The 20,577-nt window shown below is 40.0% G+C and overlaps 1 protein-coding gene across 2 annotated transcripts in view; it reads right to left on the bottom strand.

Annotated features, from left to right (window-relative positions):
- The window catches only part of svild (supervillin d), a 62,298-nt gene that overhangs the window by 9,881 nt on the left and 31,840 nt on the right, over window positions 1–20,577 (bottom strand). For both annotated transcript variants that reach the window (XM_042507583.2, XM_042507584.2), the window contains exons 6-20: window positions 19,596–19,698; window positions 16,706–17,277; window positions 15,485–15,617; window positions 8,880–9,027; window positions 8,239–8,322; window positions 6,707–6,793; window positions 6,203–6,386; window positions 5,882–6,054; window positions 4,018–4,179; window positions 3,604–3,740; window positions 3,365–3,512; window positions 2,323–2,468; window positions 1,888–2,063; window positions 1,527–1,662; window positions 124–424 (exon numbers count right to left, since the gene is read on the bottom strand). In XM_042507583.2, the coding sequence (XP_042363517.2) occupies window positions 124–424; window positions 1,527–1,662; window positions 1,888–2,063; window positions 2,323–2,468; window positions 3,365–3,512; window positions 3,604–3,740; window positions 4,018–4,179; window positions 5,882–6,054; window positions 6,203–6,386; window positions 6,707–6,793; window positions 8,239–8,322; window positions 8,880–9,027; window positions 15,485–15,617; window positions 16,706–17,277; window positions 19,596–19,698 (2,690 nt within the window). The remainder of the gene's footprint in view (window positions 1–123; window positions 425–1,526; window positions 1,663–1,887; window positions 2,064–2,322; window positions 2,469–3,364; window positions 3,513–3,603; window positions 3,741–4,017; window positions 4,180–5,881; window positions 6,055–6,202; window positions 6,387–6,706; window positions 6,794–8,238; window positions 8,323–8,879; window positions 9,028–15,484; window positions 15,618–16,705; window positions 17,278–19,595; window positions 19,699–20,577) is intronic.

The raw sequence follows: 20,577 nt of genomic DNA, 5'->3' as shown, positions 1-20,577 counted from the left end.
GGCTAACAAGTGAAATCAGGCAGATGGTAATGCCGCTGATCTTCTCCAAGTTCTTAAGCACTTCATCTTCATATTCACACATTCATTCATCAAAGCCACCTCTGAGAAAAACACAAGACTCACCCAGTGTGGTGATAGAGTACTTCCAACGGATGACGTAGGCGTCGCACTCGTGCAATTGACCCAGACTCTCTTCAGGCAGTTCCTCCTCGCCGTGCTCCTTGATGTGCCAGGCCTCTACAGCTATCGTAGCCAGCTCTGCCTGTCTTCCATCATCTGCCCTCACAATGCCATGTCCCCGCTGGACGTTCACCCCCTCCAAAAGTGTCTTCACTGGCTCTGGCTCGTTGTCCAGCAGGGCTTTGGCGTCACATGGCTGCAGTTCCAAGTCAAACGAGGGGCGTTCGATGGCGTGGACTGGACTCTGAGCAGATGCAGGATGTTGTTAGTCAGTTTTTAGGTTGTTACTTTAGTCAGGATATTTATGAACTGTATGGCTGAGATATCTACAGGTCAACAAGCAACAAGAAAGTAAGATCTATCCAGTCAAGAACTAACACAAAGTGAATATGCACTAAAATGGAGCAAACAATCAAAACAGATTGATGAAAGCTGTCACTGATTCACTTATTACAAGACGGGGTGTCTACAGGTGTCACACACTTACATTTACTATTTTTTAAGACCTTTTCCAGGTATTTTAAACCAAATTTTAAACTTTTTTTTTATTTTTTATTTGTCATACGTGAACCACTACAGAGGTAGGTTGAATGTAAGATTATGGTTATCAGAGTGAGTGAGGTAAATCTACATTTTACCAACTGGTAAGTGCAAGAATAAAGTAAAAAGACAGGGTTTGGTTCAGTGGTAAGTGTAAAGATTTGTAACATCAGAAATGTGGACTTTCACACAGAGGAGTTTTAGTTTTAAAAAATAAATTTGAGATGAATAAAGGAAAATAGATCAAATGTTTGTGGCAATTAAGACCTCACAAAGTAAAATTTAAGACTATTGAATCAATTTTTAAGGTATACAATGCAGGACTGCCAGTGACAATAAAAGTAAAAGCAAACTCCACATTTACTCTTGTTTGGTGCTTTGCTTCATTGTATTTGCAGGGTTTTTTTTGGTCTCCGTTTCTCTTGAATACCTACTGTTTACAGTCTTGCTCCTGGTTGCTACCTTTTATAAACCTCAATCTCATCTGAGCACCGTGAGAGTACATGCCCATAAATGTCCCAAACACAGAAAATAAGAAGAAAATAAGAAAATACAGGCAGGGGGCTGAATCTCTGCAGAGAAATACACTGCCAGGCATTTCTAGTGGGTCAGAAGTGATCATTCAGAAATAATACTTCTGTAAGAGTTTACACACGCTTTTAAGGAAAATCCTCTTTAAGGCCTAATGTTAATAAAAATACATTTAAGACATTTTAAGGCTTTTTAAGGACCAGCAGACACCCTGCAAGAACACAGATTCACTGTTAAATTAAAAATGTAAACATCCTTGATCTAATCTCATCTACCTTGACTTCCTCTGTTTGAGCTGCTTCCTCTTTCTTCCTCTCGGCCCAGTCCAAGAACTTCTCTTTGAACAGAGACGTCTCATTGTGCTCCGACAGTCGGCCAAACAGAGTCCAGCTCGGGCGACCCTCCCCCTTCCTGGAAATCAAACACACGGGGAAATAATCTATAAAACACCTGTACAGCTGTACTGTCAGCATGAAGCCACTAGGGGCTACAATAACACAACCAATAATCTGACAAACTTTGCTCTACATTCATGCATTTTTTACATTAGATAAACCTGCATCTATCAGTACCAAAAAATACTTTCACAGTTGTGACAGCTGCTAGAAAAGTTGGTAGGGTTAAGGTGTTACTCACTGAGGCACTTCTGTATTAGTGCAGGAGGCATCTAAAGGGTTCACTCTGCAGTTGCTGTAGTCGTAGCTGCTGCTGTAAAGCTGTTTGCCCAGTTTCACAGCGACTTTTCTGTCACCTAAGGGCACGTCTTTCCCATGCCACACGTACACCTCGCCTCCAAAATCAAACACTAAGACCTGGTGTGGGTGTTGGCAGCAGGGAGAATGGTGAGAGAAGATGGATTGCAGTTATAACAGCAAGCATAAAAACAATGTGTATTTGAATGTCTGGACAATTATACATGCTTTAAGAACATCTTTAACTTTTACACCATCCATTTTCACACTTTTTATGGAGGTCCCACAGTTTTCCAGGTGTTAGAAAGATCAAAATAGTTTTCCACACTCGTCAAAACTTCCCAGACATATGAGGTCATTACTGTGGTGCTGGTGTTACCTCTTTAGAGTCGAGCAAGGAGACACTCGGGATGGAGGCCCAGGCATCTTCATGAGGCACCAGTTTGTCTCCCTGCAGTCTGTACACCCCGTTAGAGTCTAACACCCCGCTCTCATACAGCTCATCCTCCTCTGGCTCCCCGGCTCCTATAACACACAGACATATCTGTTACTATAGTTTTGTTTTTTTCGGTAGTTTATATTTTTATTTCTCTTTTGATTTCAGTACAGTTTAGTTTCAAGAGTGTGTTTGCTTGTTTCAGTTTGTTGTAACTCTTTAGTTTTGATTTAGCTTTTATTAGTTTCAGTATTGGTTTTAGTTTCTAACTATAATATGGATGGTATTTGTCAGTGGCAAGATTTAAGAAGTTCAGAACAGGTATCACAATACAAACACATTCATGTGCACACCCCAGTCTTAATAAACATATGCACCAATACTTCCTCATGCCTGTTTTGTTGACAAACTTAACCATATTGACAGACTGAAACTAAAGACGTTTCCTTTATATTAAAATCTTATTTTAGTTAGGTTTTTGGTTTTTTTTCATGCCATTTTTTTAAAATTCAATTTCAAGTATCTAAGATGTTTTCTTCACACCTAGTTTTAATTTTAAGTTTAGTTTTAAATAAGTATAACCTTCACACACAGATAAAAGAGTAGAGTAGGCGTATGTGTTGGGCGGTGAGTGGTCAGACATAACATCCTTCAAATGCTGAGATAGTCTTAAGGAAAACAACAAATCTTAGTAATTTAAAAAGCATCATACTATATTTTAAAATATGTTATGAACTAAGGGCTGCAGTTGTCACCAACTATATTAAAAATACCCTGATAATAATTAAATATGTGCTGCATTAACCTCTGTTTGTGCTTGAGCTCAATAGAAACTGCTTGAGATGATGTGAATAAAAACAAAGTAGATCAGGAAGAAGAAGCAGATCAAAACACCCTCAGTCATAAGTGAACTGTGGTGGAAAGTTTATTTCAGTGTTGGTGTTATTTAAAGAGCAACAGAGACTTTGTGTGTGTGAGTTTGAACCTCTGTATTTGGTGTGTCCTCCCAGCAGGCTCCAGAACTCTTTGGCCCATCTGCTCTCGGTGTTGATCCCCTCCTCCAGCACCGTCACCTGGGAGGCCTTACACCCAAGATCCCTCTTGGCCTGAACGAACGCTGCCATTTCTGCCGCCTGGTCACACAAAGCATACAAGGACAGTTTATCATGCCGTATACACATGTCACAACACTCTAATCTTCATTGTGTATGTGAGGTTCTCTACCTTGGCTTTTTCGATGACGTTGGCGAACTCTCCGCTCCACATAAAACAGTGCTTTGGTGTGATGAGGAGGAAACAGTCGCCACTGTTTAGAGAGTGGGCTGTGGGCTCCACCAGGCGCACCTGGACGTGCCTGCGACCTACAGATAATAAGGAAGCAGCTATTACTTCCAGAATCTGAAAAATGAATCACTGATATACATCTGTAATTTAATATTATTTTGTGGTTTATTCAATTAACACTTAAAAAACAGCACAAAAAAACACACTCGAGAGTTTCTCATGTTCCGTAGTTTTAAGTGTTATGTCAAGTGCTCTTCATTATAAATGGTTATAGGTGATAGATCAACATAGATCACACCTCCATTCAATGCATATTTATAGAAAACAAACAGTTCAGTCTCTTGTGTTGCTTACCTTTGATGCGAATGAGCATGAGCTTGTTGAAAGGCAGCGTACTGTTGTTGGTCACAACATCGGTGGATTTCACACTGCGCAGGTTGACCTTGCGGAAGTTCTCCTTACTGGCGAGACCCGCCAAGGCCACGTCAGCCAGGTTTGTTCTGGAGTGTTTTGCCACTTTAAAGGAAAGAAAAGGACAATTGGGAATAAACAAAGTTGAATCAAACAATTGAAATCACCCTTCTTCTTTACCTTTAACAACAGAGTTACAAAGTGCTCTGAGGGAACATAACAGAAGTATAACAGAAGCCAGGACCAGAATAATACATACGAAACAGGACATGTTTTCAAATTTCTTCTTTCATGTGAGCTACATTAGACAGTCTACACACAGCTGTAGTACCCACTTCCTCTTTTTTATCACGTAACCTGTAAAAGGCCACTGGGGTCAGATTAGTCTGTGAGGAATATTTATAGAGAGGAACTGAATATAGGAAATACTCAAGCAGCAGACTAAACTGAAGACTGAAAATACAGAATATAAATATTAGTTAGCTAACAAGAACAGCTGCTCGCACCCTCAGCCCTCGAGTACAGCTAATTGGCATTCAGCTGTGATGTTTGCTTTCATGCAGTGTGTTTACTGAAAATGAATAACTTGAGCTGCTTTGAAGGAAGAGAACCTGTTTTGTGGCAGGTTTTAAATTTGGAGCGTGGGAGGAGAGAAAAAAGGTTTTTGTTTGCAATGAATCATATGTCTGACAAATGTTTCACCATTGCAACAGTAGTTTTGGTGCATTAGAGGAGCTATATACAGCATTTCGAACATTAATATAGCAGCAAGCAACTATATGTAAAGATAAAGTGGAGCACTAGCATCTTGAAGTCCAGCCGTGCATGCATGCATGTTAGTGCATGTGAGTCCCTGTTTGTGTGGGTCTCAGTGGCTAGCAAACTGCTGCAACACTGCTCTGCACTCATACTGCAGTTACCACTGATATTTTCACAGGATTGTTGCAAAAGCACAACATCAACCCTCTGGGTTACCCTCAAGGTCAACACCGTTAGCTCTGTAAGCACTGTTGCTGTTGTTAGCACTGTAAGCAACATTAGCTGTTGGCTTAGCCAGCCTCCATGTTGAGAGCTGTGTGTAGACAACCCCAGAATCGCTGATACGGTCTGAACATCGTGTAGTGCCACTCATCCACTCTTCCGAGGATCGGCAATTTCAGTCCACGGCTTCTCCTATCCACATATTGATGTAGGCAAGATACTGAACTGTATGAGTGTGTGTGAATGTTTAAGCTGAGTAGTAGGTGGCACCTTGTACAGTCATCAGCCACCAGCGTGTGAATGTTTGCGTGAGTAAATGAATGGGACATGTTGTGTAAAAGCACTTTAAATGGCCAGAAAATCAGGTGCAGTCCCATTCATTTACCGCTTACGAAAAGTCAATGTGGCCATTTGTATGTGCATGACACAATAAATAAATAAATAACATACACATATACACGTATTTACAGTAGATTACTGAAGTGCGTGTTGATAGTTCCTGTGTAGGTTGATGGGAAATAATGGAAACAACATTTTTTTTAAATTTTATATTACTTTGGCCACTATGCAATCATATTCAAGTACCTCATTCCTTCGCTATTGTTTCTATCTTTATGTTATTGTCACACTTTCAACACACTGCAATGTACAGAAACCACTAAAGGCCAGTGGAACCTTGTAAGTCCATCAGGAACAACACAACATGACTTGGTAAAATGGTTATACAGCAAATTTTGGTCATGGATTAAACTTTTGGTGGCGCTTGAAAGCTCTTAAGACTCTTAAGCCTCGCTAAGATGTGAACAGTAAGCCTGAGCAGTCTTACTCCTCTCCACTTGGATCCTCTTGGTCTCCAGTGAGGCTACGTTAAGCCTCTGTTCGGTGTAGACCTGGCGGATGTCGTTGCGGGAGGCCAGAGCCCGCAGAGGGTTCCTGGAGCCCTGGTTCCTTCTGGCTGGTCGTACTGCTCGCTTGTGTTCTGCTACAGCTGATGTGAGCCTGAATACACACACATATGTAAAACAGACATGTCATTTTTAATTCAAGCAACCAAGGAATCTGACAATGCTGATGTTAAAAAAAAATAGAGAATCATATGACATAATAATGATGTTATTCATTACTGTTATGGTTTTTATAAACTAACTTTGGTGTATTGGCTTGGATCTGGCTGAGGTCCTCCTCTGTCACAACCACACTGGAGTCCTGGAGCGTCGATGGTGAGACAGATCTGTAGAAGTTACCGAACGTCTCATCGTCATCCAGGGTCATCACCTCTTTCTCCGTCTCTGCTGTCACCTCCACGGTGGACGTCTTGCTTTTGCTCACGCCTGACCCGACAGCAGTGACAAGAAACAATTAAGGTGGAGCAAGAAGTGCTACACAGAACTTTTCTAACGCTAATGATGCTTTCAGTGAACAGGTCGAGGACAGGGTCATGGTAAGGTGATTGAGATATGCAAAAAAATAGTTTTGTGCATGTTCATCTTTAAAATGCTTATGTGTAATGTTTGATATACACTATGACTATGTGGCAGCAAAAAGGGTTAAGATTTAAATTAAACAAATGTGTGCAACAGATCCTTAATGACACTTTGTATCATTGATTATCATCTTATGTGGAAGAAGACAAAAAAAGAGGGGGTTGTACCTTTATTGTGGAGCTTGTCGAGGAAAGACTCCAGCTTGTCGAGCCGTTTGTCTCCTTCCACCTTCACATCACTTCTACTGGAGATTCCTGTTCAACAAAAACAAACAAGGACTTATTAATTGTTGCTTACTTCACCCACGGGCAAATTTACAAAGAATGAATTTTGGCTGCAAATAGCACCATGAATTGGCCATAACATGCAACCACTATGTGTCCTGTCTCAAGGTTCCACTCACAAGAGATAAAACAGCAAAAACATGTCCATTAAGTTTTGCAGCTGAGTTCAAGTTGGCTGTTTTTGTGTCTAACTTCAATTATTTATGTTGCAAAGTGTAAATGTTATCTTTGTTGGTAAGAACACAGTAGGCAGGACAATGATTAAAATTTTCAGATTGAGAGGTACAGGCCGTGACAGACGAAGTAAAGCGGCATGCTATGATCTCTGGAGAGTGTTTGGGCGCGACACCCCATTTAAATGTGCTTCAGTTCTCCAACTCTCTACAGACACTAATCATTTCACTGTAACTGCGTGTGGATATCAGAACTGATCTCTGTGAATTGTAATGTTTTTGCAGTGAGGCTCATTTGCCTAGAAAGGGACAATTTTTCACCAAATGTATGCATATTACCTCATTTAAATACTTGCAAATAGCACAGGAGCATCGGGATACCATTTGCTTGGCAAAACAGTTACGGATATATTTCACCCCCTGTGCGTGCTCTGAGAGTTTAACGATGTCTTTGTCTTAATTGTGCAGGTTTAGGAGTTACAAAGCCGCACAATCCTTTCGTGAATTTTTACCATCAAACTTATGATAAAATAATAATATTTGGCATTACCATTGTTTTAAAAAGTTATGAAAATGCTCTTAAATTTCTACAAAGATTTAAATAAAATCATATGGGCTAATTCTAAAGACACACCTAGCCGAAAGAGTCCAGTTCAAATTATCAAGATATTCAAATATCATACATGTCATTCTTATGATCTAAGACAGTCCAAAAATTTCAGTAAATATGAACAACTTTTCCCCAAGTGCTAAAATTCAAACTTTTGATGTCATCAATGATAAAGTCTGGCTCTGCTCCATAGACAGTGTATGGTGAAAAATGTTATAGACGACTCTGAGAGCACACAGGGGAATGATCTGAGTTATATGGGACCGTTTTTGTTTCACATCTGAAAACGCTTTGAATAAAGCTCATTTGGGAATAAAAAAGGAGAAAAAAAAAACTTTCTGTGGGTCCATAAAATCAGGCTCCAGCTCACTGGCTATGGAGCAGCTCCAGACTTAATACTCACAAATTTGAGACTTACTTCTCTGGTTTCTGGCTTTGAGAGAAAGTAGCTCATGTTCAAATATTGATTAAACCTTCTGAGGTCATGGAAATAACATACTGGCATTCTGCATTTAGGTGGTGTTCCCCTTTAAGTGTTCACAACATCTAACAGACGTTATCAGGTTAATCACTTCATTGATTACCTGAATGACTCACACACTGACTGTAAGTTGAAGGGGAATGTCTACTACCTTCATGCGGCTTAACAGGCGTGGCATGAGACTTCTTGAGGGCAATAAGAGGTGACTCTTCCCTTCCGGTGTCTGTCACAAGACCTAGACAAAGACATGGGGAAAATTAGGGTTGCAAATGACACACATAGCTGTCAGTTATTTTCTTGATTCACTGTCAAATGTCAGAAAATGTTTTTTTTTTTTTTTAAATAGCGTATATTCTCTCGTCTCACTATCAAGTATCAGAAAGCAAAGCAACAAATCCTTACATTAGAGAAACTAAAAAAATACATAAAAAGTTCCAACAGTCCTGCCCTCTCTAATGTTCTTTGTGTGGATTGTACACTGTAGGCTGAATGCCTGTGTATGGAGGATCAATGCTTTTATAAGGACTGCAAAGATTGGTTGTCCATTTTCACAGAATCATACCGGTAAGTTATTTGTTTTTAATTGAACTTTGTGTCAACTTTTTTTTGCTTAAAATGAGAAAAAAAAAGAGACTATAGTAAAGCAATTTGTTGGACCTGAAAAACAGTGAAGAAATGCAGAAGTCATACAGCAGCACAGAGTTTGCAAGTTTTACTGGGCCTCATACAGCAGAATAATAAGCACGCTCAGCTCGTGTCAAGCCACAGTGTATAAACACACTGCAGTCTCACCTCTCTTGGCCATGCGTCCAGCCACAGTGAACTGGACCGAGTCGTTGGCTGCTCCTTTGCCTTTGCTCTTCCACTGCTCCTCCTTGTCTTTAAGGATCTTCATCCTCTCCGTCAGCGACATCTTGGGCGCGACATCTACATTGGACTTCTGTTGGAAAATGTATTTAAATACAACTTTAGACTTTGTGTTAAAAGGTATGTAGGAAGATAATGAAGCTACCTCAGAGATAGAAATTGATTTAAGGAGGAAATATGAAGGATCCCATTATTTTCTCATAGTTTTTGAGTTTTTCTTCTCCCAAAAAAGTCTACTTACAAACGTAAAAAAACATGAAGAATGTTGATTTCTGACAATAAAACACCGAAACCAATACCATGTCAATCCATCAGCCACTATTCATTAGAGCTTTCCTTGCGTGATTTACTCCTGCTGCCATTTTTGCACCTGAATGCCACCATTAAAAATGAATTAGCAGAAGTTTACTGGCCCCCCTGGTCCCACTGGACCCCAGGAGCTGTTTAAAAGTAATTAATGATATTCCACTCCTAAATATTTGAAGCGTTTTATAGCCCTGCCTGGGTTTTTACTGGCTGCCACCCCTTACTCCTTCGCTAATAATGAGCAATTCACTGCGTGTAATGTACCATGAGTTGACTTCCTTTCTACACACAGCAGCGTCTTGCAAACCCAAACCTATTTCCACATCTCTGCACCATGTCTGCACAAGAGAAACACACAGAAAATAAATTCTAAGCAGATCATAAGGCAAGTAAATGTACAGAACAGCTATGGCTAACAGAAGAAACTCCACATGGTTGGTGTGAGCATATTTGTGTGTATACTGTATATTGCTGAATGTATTCCTGTCTGTATGGATTCATATGAGCATGCAAGTCTGTGCAACAAGAGATGGAAATAAATGACAAACAAATGATTGAGATTAGCGAAAAACCAAACAGCTCGTTTCAGTCAGAAAGGAATTTTCTTTGTGGATGAACGATGATCTGTGTGATCTGCTGACTGTCATACTGAAATTTACAGCACCGTCTTTACTGTAAGCTGCGAAGGGTCGACTTAAACATTCACAGATGTCAGCGGCTTCAAAGCTCAAAAGATGTTTGGTTATAGTGGTGAACTTCAGCCGCACTGATGTCAATGTGGTGTTAGAAAAGCAAAATTGGCAGTCTATGCTCTAATTTTTGACATGAAATTGATGTCGATATAATTGCAAAGGCTGAATGTTTTGGGAAAAATGTCTTCTTGGGATTTCTCACCATTTGTCGTCGTTTAAAGGGGACCCATAGTGCTTTTCCTTATTTTCTGTCATATGGGTTTATATATTGCTACAATGTCTGATCATATTAAACCAAAGTTGTAAATAATGAGGTAAACTTGTGTAAAAACAATCCAAGTGAGGAAAAACCTCAGCCCTCAGATCGTTCCGAATACTTTGTTGCCAATGTTTTTGTTAAACTTCTGAGACAAGCTGACGTCAGCTAGTGACAGATTTCTTTATATAGTCATCTGGTCCAGGCACGCTACTGCAAGTGTTCAATCACACGGCTACATGTAGCTACATGCTAACATCAGGGAAACATGGAATCTTGGTTGCTGATTTTGTTCAGATCATATTCCTGTAGAGACATGTCTGGCTGTGTTTAGAAGTTTTTACTAGTTATTTTAAAGCGCTGCTATACTTCGTTAAAGTCATTCCCCAGCTGCAATGATGGTAAAATGTTGACCAATCAGAGTAGACAGAGCTTTTTTGGGAGGAGGGCTAAAAGAGACAGGCGCCAAAATCGAGCCTTTCAGTTATAGGGTTAATACAGGTGTTCCAGTATAGACAACTGAGGAAAGCATGTGTAGAAACCCAAAATAGTGATACTAACATTAAGCATAAGGTCCCCCCCCCCCCACTGGGAATCAATAAAGTATTTCTAATTCTAATGAAAGCAGTTGTGCAGATCTGAGTTAAACAAGAAGACTTTGTTTCTATCTTTATTCGGATCTCTATTGGCACCAGCATTCGCATTGGCTATCACTTTATTGCTGTGGCTGACTGGAAGGTCAAAAGTTTATTCCTCACAACAGTCTTTGTGTCTAACAGCATATTTATTGTTGAACTGACGCTGAGAAACCGTCTCCATCCCTGCTTAACAAATCATTTTTTGATAGTCTGGCAAGAAAGGAGCTGGAGACTACAATACAATATAATAAAATCTAGTCACATTTAAACAACAAGCCTGAGGAATAATATGTACTATTTGTCCTGAATTAATGTGACACATCCTACAATATCCAAACAGACATGAGGTAACGAAATGGAAAAACACCAGTTTCCCCTCAAACAATCTTCCACTCAAACCATAACAAACATCCTTTTCTCTAAATCACTGGAAACAGTTTTTTTTTGTACTTTAATGTCAAACATGTTGCATGGAGTGGTCAAATATTAGCCCAACATGGGACAAAGGTTCAAAGAAATACATTTAATCACACTGGCATGCACACAGAGACAACACACTGGGGCTGAACATCAAAGTGAACTCTTGCTGATCTCATAACATGACAGAATATGATACGCAGGGCTCCACCACATTTTCATGGACAAAGTTTCAAAACTTTTCCATGACTTTTCAAGTACCCCTAATATTTTCTTTCCTTGCCTCACTTGCTTGGCATTTATCAAACTCTATTCAAACATAATTCCAGCATCCCACATGATGTGTTCAAGAACTGTCTGAAATTTGAAAATCCAAAAATAATTTCTGGTTTTAAGGTTTATGACTATGATAAATGGTGTCCTTTTAGCAATTTCTTTCAAAGAAAACAAGCCTTCCAATCCTGTTTTCTTAAATCGAAAAATAAAAAAAAAAGAAAAAGCCACTATATTAAAAAAAAGGCCCAAATATGTTTTCTTGAAAGACATAAGGAAATAACAAAACAAACAAACAACAACAACAAAAATGTCCGAATTTGTTAAATTTTCTTCACACAACCCATTACTGTGATTTTTTGATAATTTTCACTGATTTCCACTAGCTTCATGTATTTTCCAGGCCTGGAAAATGTGACTGTGTAGTTCCATTAATTTTTCAGGTTTTTTATGACCGTGGGACTCCTGGATACTTCTGCGGAGCTGTTTCTGCACATCTTTCCATGAATAAGACAAACGGTAGGGACTAAGAAAATCCTCTTTCTTGCACCTTTAAACTATTATTACTCAGAAATACCATTTCCAATTGCTTCTACACTGCATCACATTACAATCACTCTTCGTACAATAATGCTTGTACATGCAAACCATCACATCTGTCATCTCACACAGTCCTGAGGAATTCTCACACACATGCAGACCGACGCAGCCCCTCCAGCGAGCAGCCCATCTCTGGAGTCAATCAGAGAGGGGAAATACCTTGGCCTGACAGGACCCCAGAGAGGGAGGAGGAGAGGAAAGGGCCTGGGCCTCAAACCCCCACAGGAAACCATTTTTCCCAGCCCTGCCTCACTGTACGGTGCAGGCAGCACCTCAGCCAAACCACTGACTCAGATATCTACCAAGTGAGGGCACGAAAACCACATTCATGTACCAACAGCAAGTGTGTTGACAGCTGTGATTCCTCAGTGGTGATTCTGAGAGAGTGTGTGAGAAGTTGTCCAGAGCACAGGTAGAGAATTGAGGGCCAAAACAAAACGTTTAGCGATTAAGTCCATGCAAAGAGACACACACTCACCTGAAGGGGCTGGGAAAGGTTGACAGGTGCATGTGAAAGTCAAAGAAAGGGGTAGAGTCTGCAGGTGAGGACAGAGGAAACTGGAGAGAAGGGAGGAGGGATAGGAGGAAGAGGAGAAGAGGAAAGGGAAATTATCAGAGGAGAAAGAGCATAGCAGCGCAACATTAGGGAGAGCAGGTTTTAGCACGGAAGACCAAAGAAGAGACGGGTCATTTAAAGCCTGGCAGAAAGTTTGGGAGGATGGGAGAGAAAGGAAACGGGAAATAAACTGTTTATAACAGCGCATGCAGAAAACTAAGCACTATAAGCTGAAAGAAATGCAGGGTATTAAAAAACAGAGCTGCACAATATATTGTCTGTGATCTTCATCACAGGGTCAACTTGTGCGAAAAACACAATGCGAAAGACTGCGATATTGCACTTGGGTATTTATTTTAATCAGTTGAAAGACTATATGTAGAAAACTGCACTTTCACATCTAGAATTTTTATGCCCTTTGGGACATAATTTTTTTAAAAAAAACAACAACTATGAAGCAATTTGTTGTTTTTAAAGCCCTGAAAAAGACCTCCTAACAGAAGTTTGAAAACAGACTAGTTAACCAGTCTGAAAATAAGGAAACACTCAGAAAACAGTCAACATTAAGCACAGTTTGATCTATTAAGTTAAGCACTGTCTGTGACTTATCCCACACATCCTGAGCACAAAGGCAAAACTGAGTACACTATAATATCTGTTTATCACAATTAAATTTGTTATCGTGATACTGATTGTTGTCACATCTTGCATGTTTTTCTCATATCCTTCAGCACACTGAAACACAGTTTCATTCCAATCATTTGAAAATGTTTCACCCTGTTGGCATATTTAACATTAAAAGTTTGATTCCTTTCAGTGTATGAATTTGTGCTTTTAAATTGCCTATTTCAGCAGTCTTTTTAAAACACACTCACAATGTGTTGGAGATTATCCACTCATCTTGAGTGGATTATCTTTAATACATTTTCTGGGAATCAACACATCAGGGACAATATTTCCTACTGCTCATTTGTCTTAATGGACTGAATCAGACTACTATTCAATGAGTCATCACTGGAGTACAAAACCCAACATTTACAAAATCCTTTGGGAATTAAAGCAAACAGCAGAATTCAAAATATTCTTTTAGTTTGTGTTTTCTGTTACTTTAATCATCCAGGTACAATTCATCATCAACTAATGATATGCTGCAAACAGTCATTGTAACCTATGACTAACAATCGTTACTCAAGATCCTCTTTAGGTTAAATTTACAACAAGAGCTCACTTTACAACACAGCCTTAGAGCACAGAACAGCTTAGCAGGCCTGACAGGAAACATCTGGAGCTGGTTGAAGATGACCACAGTGCGCACCGTGCGTGTTACATTCCCTCGTCTCCCACATATCAACCAAAGAACAACAACATCTGCTCCGGATTGGCAGCGCATGAGATAAAATGACATGCCCAAACATGAAAACCGATGGTCTTTCCTCAAGAGAGAAACGGAAATGTAACAAGGACAGTTATAAAGACGGAAATGCCCCATAGCTAATGCAGACATGGCATCAATGCCAGTAATTTAGCCAAACCATGTATTAGCTGCATGTAGTTCTACGGTAGCAGCCACAGAGCGCAGCAGGTTCCAGACCAATTCACAGGCAATAACCTCAGATAGAATTAAAGGAACAAATCTGCAGACATTTTGGACACTAGTTTGGCCCTCATTCATGTGAGTGTTGAGTGAGTGATGCAGTTTCAGTGCCATTAATTTTTATGGGCTCTTTGTTTACTTATCCTAATGATGACAGACCACACAAATACAAAATGACATCAGTTTTCAGTATTTATTTGAGCGGGGATTTGTTCAAACTTTTGGCTGTCTGTACTTACTTATTAAGTGGCTTTTTTCCAGACTAAGAGTGGATTTATTCTTAGCTCATTCTTCAATGAAGGATGTGCCCCAAACCAGAAATCCTTCCAAGAGGATCATTGACCTGGACAGACGTCGAGCCAAGAGATGCTCCGAATAAATAAACATGACATCACTTCAATATTTGCGTCCAATTGACTGTTTTGGGGATATAAATGTGGTGCTCATAGGGTTTTTCCATTGCTGTAGCACCAGTCTTAACTCGCACTGTCCATGGAAAGGTTATCATGGAGTGCAGTGTTGTTTTTCAGCTCAGCAAAGGTGGTCTTGTTTGAATAGGAGAGCTTGTAGAAACCTGCAGCACTTCTATTACCACTTCAAAAATGTCAGTTATCTTAACATGTGTTAAACATTAAACACTGACCTGTGTTAAACTGTTTGACCTGGATGTTTGTGAGACATGAAGGTCTACAAAGAACACAAAAGCTGGCTTATGGAGGGATTTTTTAGGACAGGAGAAGAGAGGAGAGTGCAAAAATCAGCCAAAGGAAGCAGGCATTAGCTTGGAAGGTTTGCAGGTGTTTGGTCACGGTGTAGGATTTTACTTTCACAACGGGAAAAGGCGTGTCTCTCTTTCTCTTTGGGAGGCCAGCTAAGCCCTGGATCCCAGGGCTTTGGCGTCACCACTCCCAAATCTGCTGCGCCCCCCCCCTCAAGCCCTCCTAAACTCACACCCTTTTGGCAGTAACCCGGGGAATATAAGCTGATTCAGCAGAGGAAGAAATGTGTCCACAGCCAAATCTTTCTTTCCAGCACAGAGAGTAGAAGGTAAGCCTCAACATGGAGCAGTATTTGCTTGTTACTGCTTGTGTACCCACACCACTATAAGCAATCCATTCCAAGTCCAGTCTTGTAAACCTGCTAAAGAGACGATTAAACTCCACAACACAAAGAAAAAGCTCGATGAGTAAAAACGTACCTTTTTCTTCCAGGCATTTTCAGCATCTTGGAGCTGACCAAAGCGCTCAGCCAGTGATGTCTGGATCTGCTCAGATGGTTTGGGTTTTTTCACTCTGTCCTTCTTCTCATCTTCACTAGTGAACTCTGCAAGTCTGAAAAAGGCAAAAGACTCATTAGTGCTTTCCTTATTAAATTACCCTGTCTAACCTTCCTTTGCTATGCATTTTGAATGGACTGAAAGTCATACTTCACCCCCCCATATATGCATTTGTTTATCAATTACTCACCCCGTGTCACACTGAATTTGTGTAGAAAACTTTGTTTTTTTCACATGCTTCTGGTGCAGGATGAATCCTAAAATAAAAAAACAACTCATGCGATATAATCCAAGTGTCATTTATCCAGTCGTACGCTCAGTGCCTCCTGAACGAACAACTCTTTCTGACGAGGAACTGACCTGAAACTTATCTGTGCTCTCTTCAAAGCCAGACCACACTCACAAAAACAGTCATTTTACACAGGAGCTGCTGGTTTACCACTGCCATGATCGGTAGTGTTATTGTGTATCTTTGCTTAATCTGAACTAACCTTTTTACACATCACAGTCACACAACAAAAACAAACTAATTGATGGAGTAAACTAAAAGCTCCAGTGTTCAGCGAGGCACAATGACTGATTTTTGTCAATGCAGTTTGACTTTGAAGAGAAAATAGAAAAGTTTCACCCTCAGTTCAATTCCCTGCCAGAGGGGGCTGTCTGTTTAGAAAGTACTGAACATAAGACTGTGCAAGCGAGGCTACACTGCACACGTTGAGTGAGAGTTAATATACTGATGTTTTGATTACTCTTGTTAGACACGAACTCCTATGACTTCAGTTCATCAAGAATTTTCTCCATTTTAAGCAGTTTTCTTCACTTATTCAATGTCACAAGGGGTGAGTAACTAATACAATCTAATCATCTGGGGGGGTTAAATAGTCGGTGTATTATAGTTATCTAAAAGTTGTACTGCCTGGCTTCTCTTATTGCATATTACTTGGTCACAGGTTTGTAATGATATTTGTTTTGACAACTGAATATTTGAAAACTTGTGGCATACTCTATTGTTGGGTGCTCTTGTTTAAAAAGCCTTAACTGAAAATGAATTCCATTTCATATTTCTTAAATTTCATTGCATAGACACAAAAATGCACATTTAGGCCTTAACAATGTATGCTGTGTTTGTGTCTGTCTGATGACCTCTGTTTGATTGTGGAGCCCTGGCTTCCGTCCAAACTGCTCTCCAGCTCCTCGACATCCTCTGAAACGGAGGACGTTTTCTCCAGGCTCTCGTCAGGCGAGGGGCTCCTCATCTCCTCAAAGCTCCCTCTGCTGCTGCTGCTGCTGCTGCCTCCCTCCCTCTGATGTCTGTCAATGCTGAAGCTCCCTCCGTCTGTTATATCATCAGTCAGTGACTCATCCTCTCTGTCATTTTCCCCGTTGACCTCTTCTTCTATCTCCTCCTCCTCCTCCTCCTCCTCCTCCTCCTCCTCCTCCTCCTCCTCCTCCTCCATCTCCTCCATCTCCTCCTCGCTCTCAGGGTGACTGAGGGTGACGCTGCTCTGTCGGACTGGTGCACAATCTGGCGTCGAGCCCTCGCTGTGGTCCGACTCCACACTAGTGGAGCGGCTTTTCTTTAGGATTCCCTTGATGCCCCGAGGCCCAGAGTCTTGGCGCTGCAGCGAGGCAAGCTGGCAGGGAGGAGAGGGAGGGGGGGAGGCGTCTCTGGTCTTGCTGACGGGGAGGGCGCTGTCGGAGAGGAGACTGGAAGACTGATGTAGAGAGGGAGAAAGAGAGACACCGCTTTTTTTTACTACCAGCCATAATATTTATAATATCTGGAAAAGACAATTTAACTCTAAGAACTATGTGATGTGAAGTCAATGGTGCTTGATTACAGCATGTAACTCTTTGACCAAACCAACATTTTCCAACTTTAGCTCCTTTGCAGTTTCCATGTTAACAGTGAAAACCATAGAAATAGAATCAAAATAAAACGGATATTGTCATTCAAAACAACATAGCAGCATGGTGAGAGCAGTGCCTTTTTTTGTGTATCATTGCAACTGCATGAAACTGTGACCGTTATAGTGGACTAACTTCCGTCCAAACCAACTTGCAGCAAGAACTTACTGAGGTGTTCATATTCAATTGGTTAGAACTATTTCTAATTGTGTATCAGGCGATTACAATCTTTGGCTCAGTAACACACGAGAACACACAGATGTTGATAATTATGAATGTGATTACAGGCCAAGGCTACATGATGAGCGTCAACAACAGACAGACAAAAAGAAAACACTAGCTTGAGGCCTCTGCACATCAAGTCCATGTTTTTTTTTTGCAAGTTTAAAAATGACCTCATGTTGTGTCAATCACGTTGAAACACAGACTCTGAAACTTGCGTCCATTATTGAAGTTTTCGAAAAGAGAGTTAAATTTTCTGTTTTTTTTCTGCATCTGTGAAAACCGTTTAGGAAACTGCTTGAGTAAGAGGCTGTAAAGAAAATGTGGTGTTACCTGTGGGACTCATACATCTGAAACAAGAGAGAGGAACAGGGCACATGGTATGATGGCCACTGAATATGAAGATCGCACACAGACGGAAAGAGAGAGAGCGAAAGTGTGGAGACAAAGCAGGAGGACAGCACAGTTCCTTCAGTTCCAAACGCAAGATACATGTAGAGTGGCAACAACGAGGGAGGCATATCATATGGAGAGAAGGAAGGAGGAAATTTATCTGTACGTTTTGTCTCATTTTGGTGCTATGCAAGGCCTATATTGTGTATAATAGGCCGAAATTCATAGACTAGTGAGTGTGAATCATTTTACGACCCAAATGAGGTACGTTATCACCATAACAACTAACAGCAATCTCTAAAGTAAGTCAAATGACCACAACAAACGGTTCAATGTCTGCTCTAATATCAATTTCTATGCTGAAAACCCTTTTTCTTTTTTTTGACAAACACAATCACATACTCCTGTTCCAGCTACTATTTCACTGCTTTCACTGACCTACTGCTGTTATCACAGAAGTCTGGGTCAGAAGGTCAGATGACAAGATTGAAGGGGTTAAAGAGATAAGTAAGAAGAAATAAGAAGGAAGAAATAAGACTTAGATCTTGAGAAAACTGAAACAATGGTGATTAGGAAAAGGAAAAAAGTAAAAAGCCAAGAGTTACTGGGCGAAACAAAGAGAAACAAACTGTGTCAGGAAAGACTGTGGGGGTTTTGGCCTTGTCGATAAATCTGCGAGACTTGTTTGGGATGTCACTCATGTTTGTTTTTCTCAAAGGAAAAAAACCTTAACAAAAAACACATGTTGTGTCAAGTAAAGTAATTGCAAGACAAAAGCTTTTTGTTGTCGGAGCTACTATAAAATATTAACAGCTTTAAAGATGTGAGCGATCATGCGTTTAAAAGGCATATTAAAGAGTAATAATGTAATAAAGACATAAACATGAAATGACTCATCAAGACACACCCTTTTTTGTGTGTTTGATATGCTGTTGCTTGGACGCTACAACAGCAGCTGGAGCGACAGCAGACGTCCTACTGACAGGTCAAAGGTTATGAGGGAGTGCTGATTTAGGAGGAGATGAAGGGAGAAGCAGATTGTGGAGCCAGCTGGTGTAAAAGTGCAACACTAACCAGGTGGTCTACACTGGAGTGTATAACGTAAAGGGCTATTGGTGTTTGTCAATTGGGTACATAAACATACGTTGATTACCTCTGATAATCAGTTTAATATGTGGGTGAGGTAATCATTCTTAGTCCAGATTAGTTTGTGTGTGTGTGTGTGTGTGTGTGTGTTGCAACTGTACATCAGCGACATGAATTTCAATCTACACGTCAAACTCAAAAACAAAAACAAAAAAAAAACAAACTTAGAGAGGTAAAGGGAGCCAAAGTTAAGGCGAGTAAGAGTTTTTGAATTAGTTTGCATAAGGTCAAAAATATGATCTTTCCACCACACATTCCAGATCAAAGACTTTTATCTTTGAGTTATGGAAACCACGTGGCATTTTTAATAATGTATAAACATCGTGTAAAACAAAAGAAAAAGAAAAAAAAACAGACCACTGACCTTTTCTTCGACAGTGGAAGCATATTCGTGCTGTTCCTTCCATGAAGGTTCATCTGAGGCCTCTTTCTCATCCATGAACGTGCTTGTGTCAGTTTTGGGAAGACTGAAATATGCGAGGGAAAAAAAGGACAAGGATGGTGGAAACAGACGGTAAGAAAATATGTTCAATAAATTTAACGTAAAAAAAAAGATTCAGGCATTACATAATGGAATTGCAAGGAAAGAGCTGGCTGCAAGGTGAATTCAAACTACAAACTGAGAAATGTAACAATCAATCTTCCTCCTGTTATGGATCTGTTACCCATGGTTACCATTTGTATTTGTTTAGTTAAATTAAACATACCAAGATACAGTAGTAACCATCCCAAACTGAATGTATCTAAATCTATATGACTGTTATCAAGTACTGACTGCTCAGGATCAACTGATTGGAAGAAGACAAACATAGGACAACTGATTGGTTACCAGCAAAATAAATAATTGATTTAAAAATCCTGCTATTAGTTTTTAAAATTTAATGGATTAGTCTGACGATACATTATTGACTTGCAAAAGTAAAAATCAAAGATGCACCTTTTTTAGTTGCGTTAATTCAGTCTAAGTCTTAGATTTTAACATCCTCTAATCTTTTTCGTTTCTAAAATTCATTTAATTACATTGTCCTGCAAGTTGTTTTTATCTTGTTTTATCATGCAAGTTGTTTTAACTTTTTCATTTTAGTCCTGATCTTTTATAGTTTTTATTGTATTACTTTAAGTGTAACTGCCTTTTATGCGCCTTTGAGTTTTTAATCAAGTGAACCTGCCTGTGGGATAGTTTAGGATCTGCCTTGACTGAAAAGCACTTGGGTTCAAGTCATGTTGATTTTAAATGTGCTATATAAATAAAAGTGACTTGGGTGTATGGTAAAGCTCGTGTCAAAGTTCTACAAAACTGCCGAAGATCTCATCTTCCTTGACTTTTACCAACACAAAGGATGTTG

The sequence above is a fragment of the Plectropomus leopardus genome, chromosome 19 (genome assembly GCF_026936395.1).
Source record: "Plectropomus leopardus strain MGB_pleo_1.0 chromosome 19, ASM2693639v1, whole genome shotgun sequence".
Taxonomy (NCBI): domain Eukaryota; kingdom Metazoa; phylum Chordata; class Actinopteri; order Perciformes; family Serranidae; genus Plectropomus; species Plectropomus leopardus.
The sequence above is the reverse complement of the archived record's forward strand: the minus strand, read 5'-3'. Positions and strand labels throughout refer to the sequence as shown.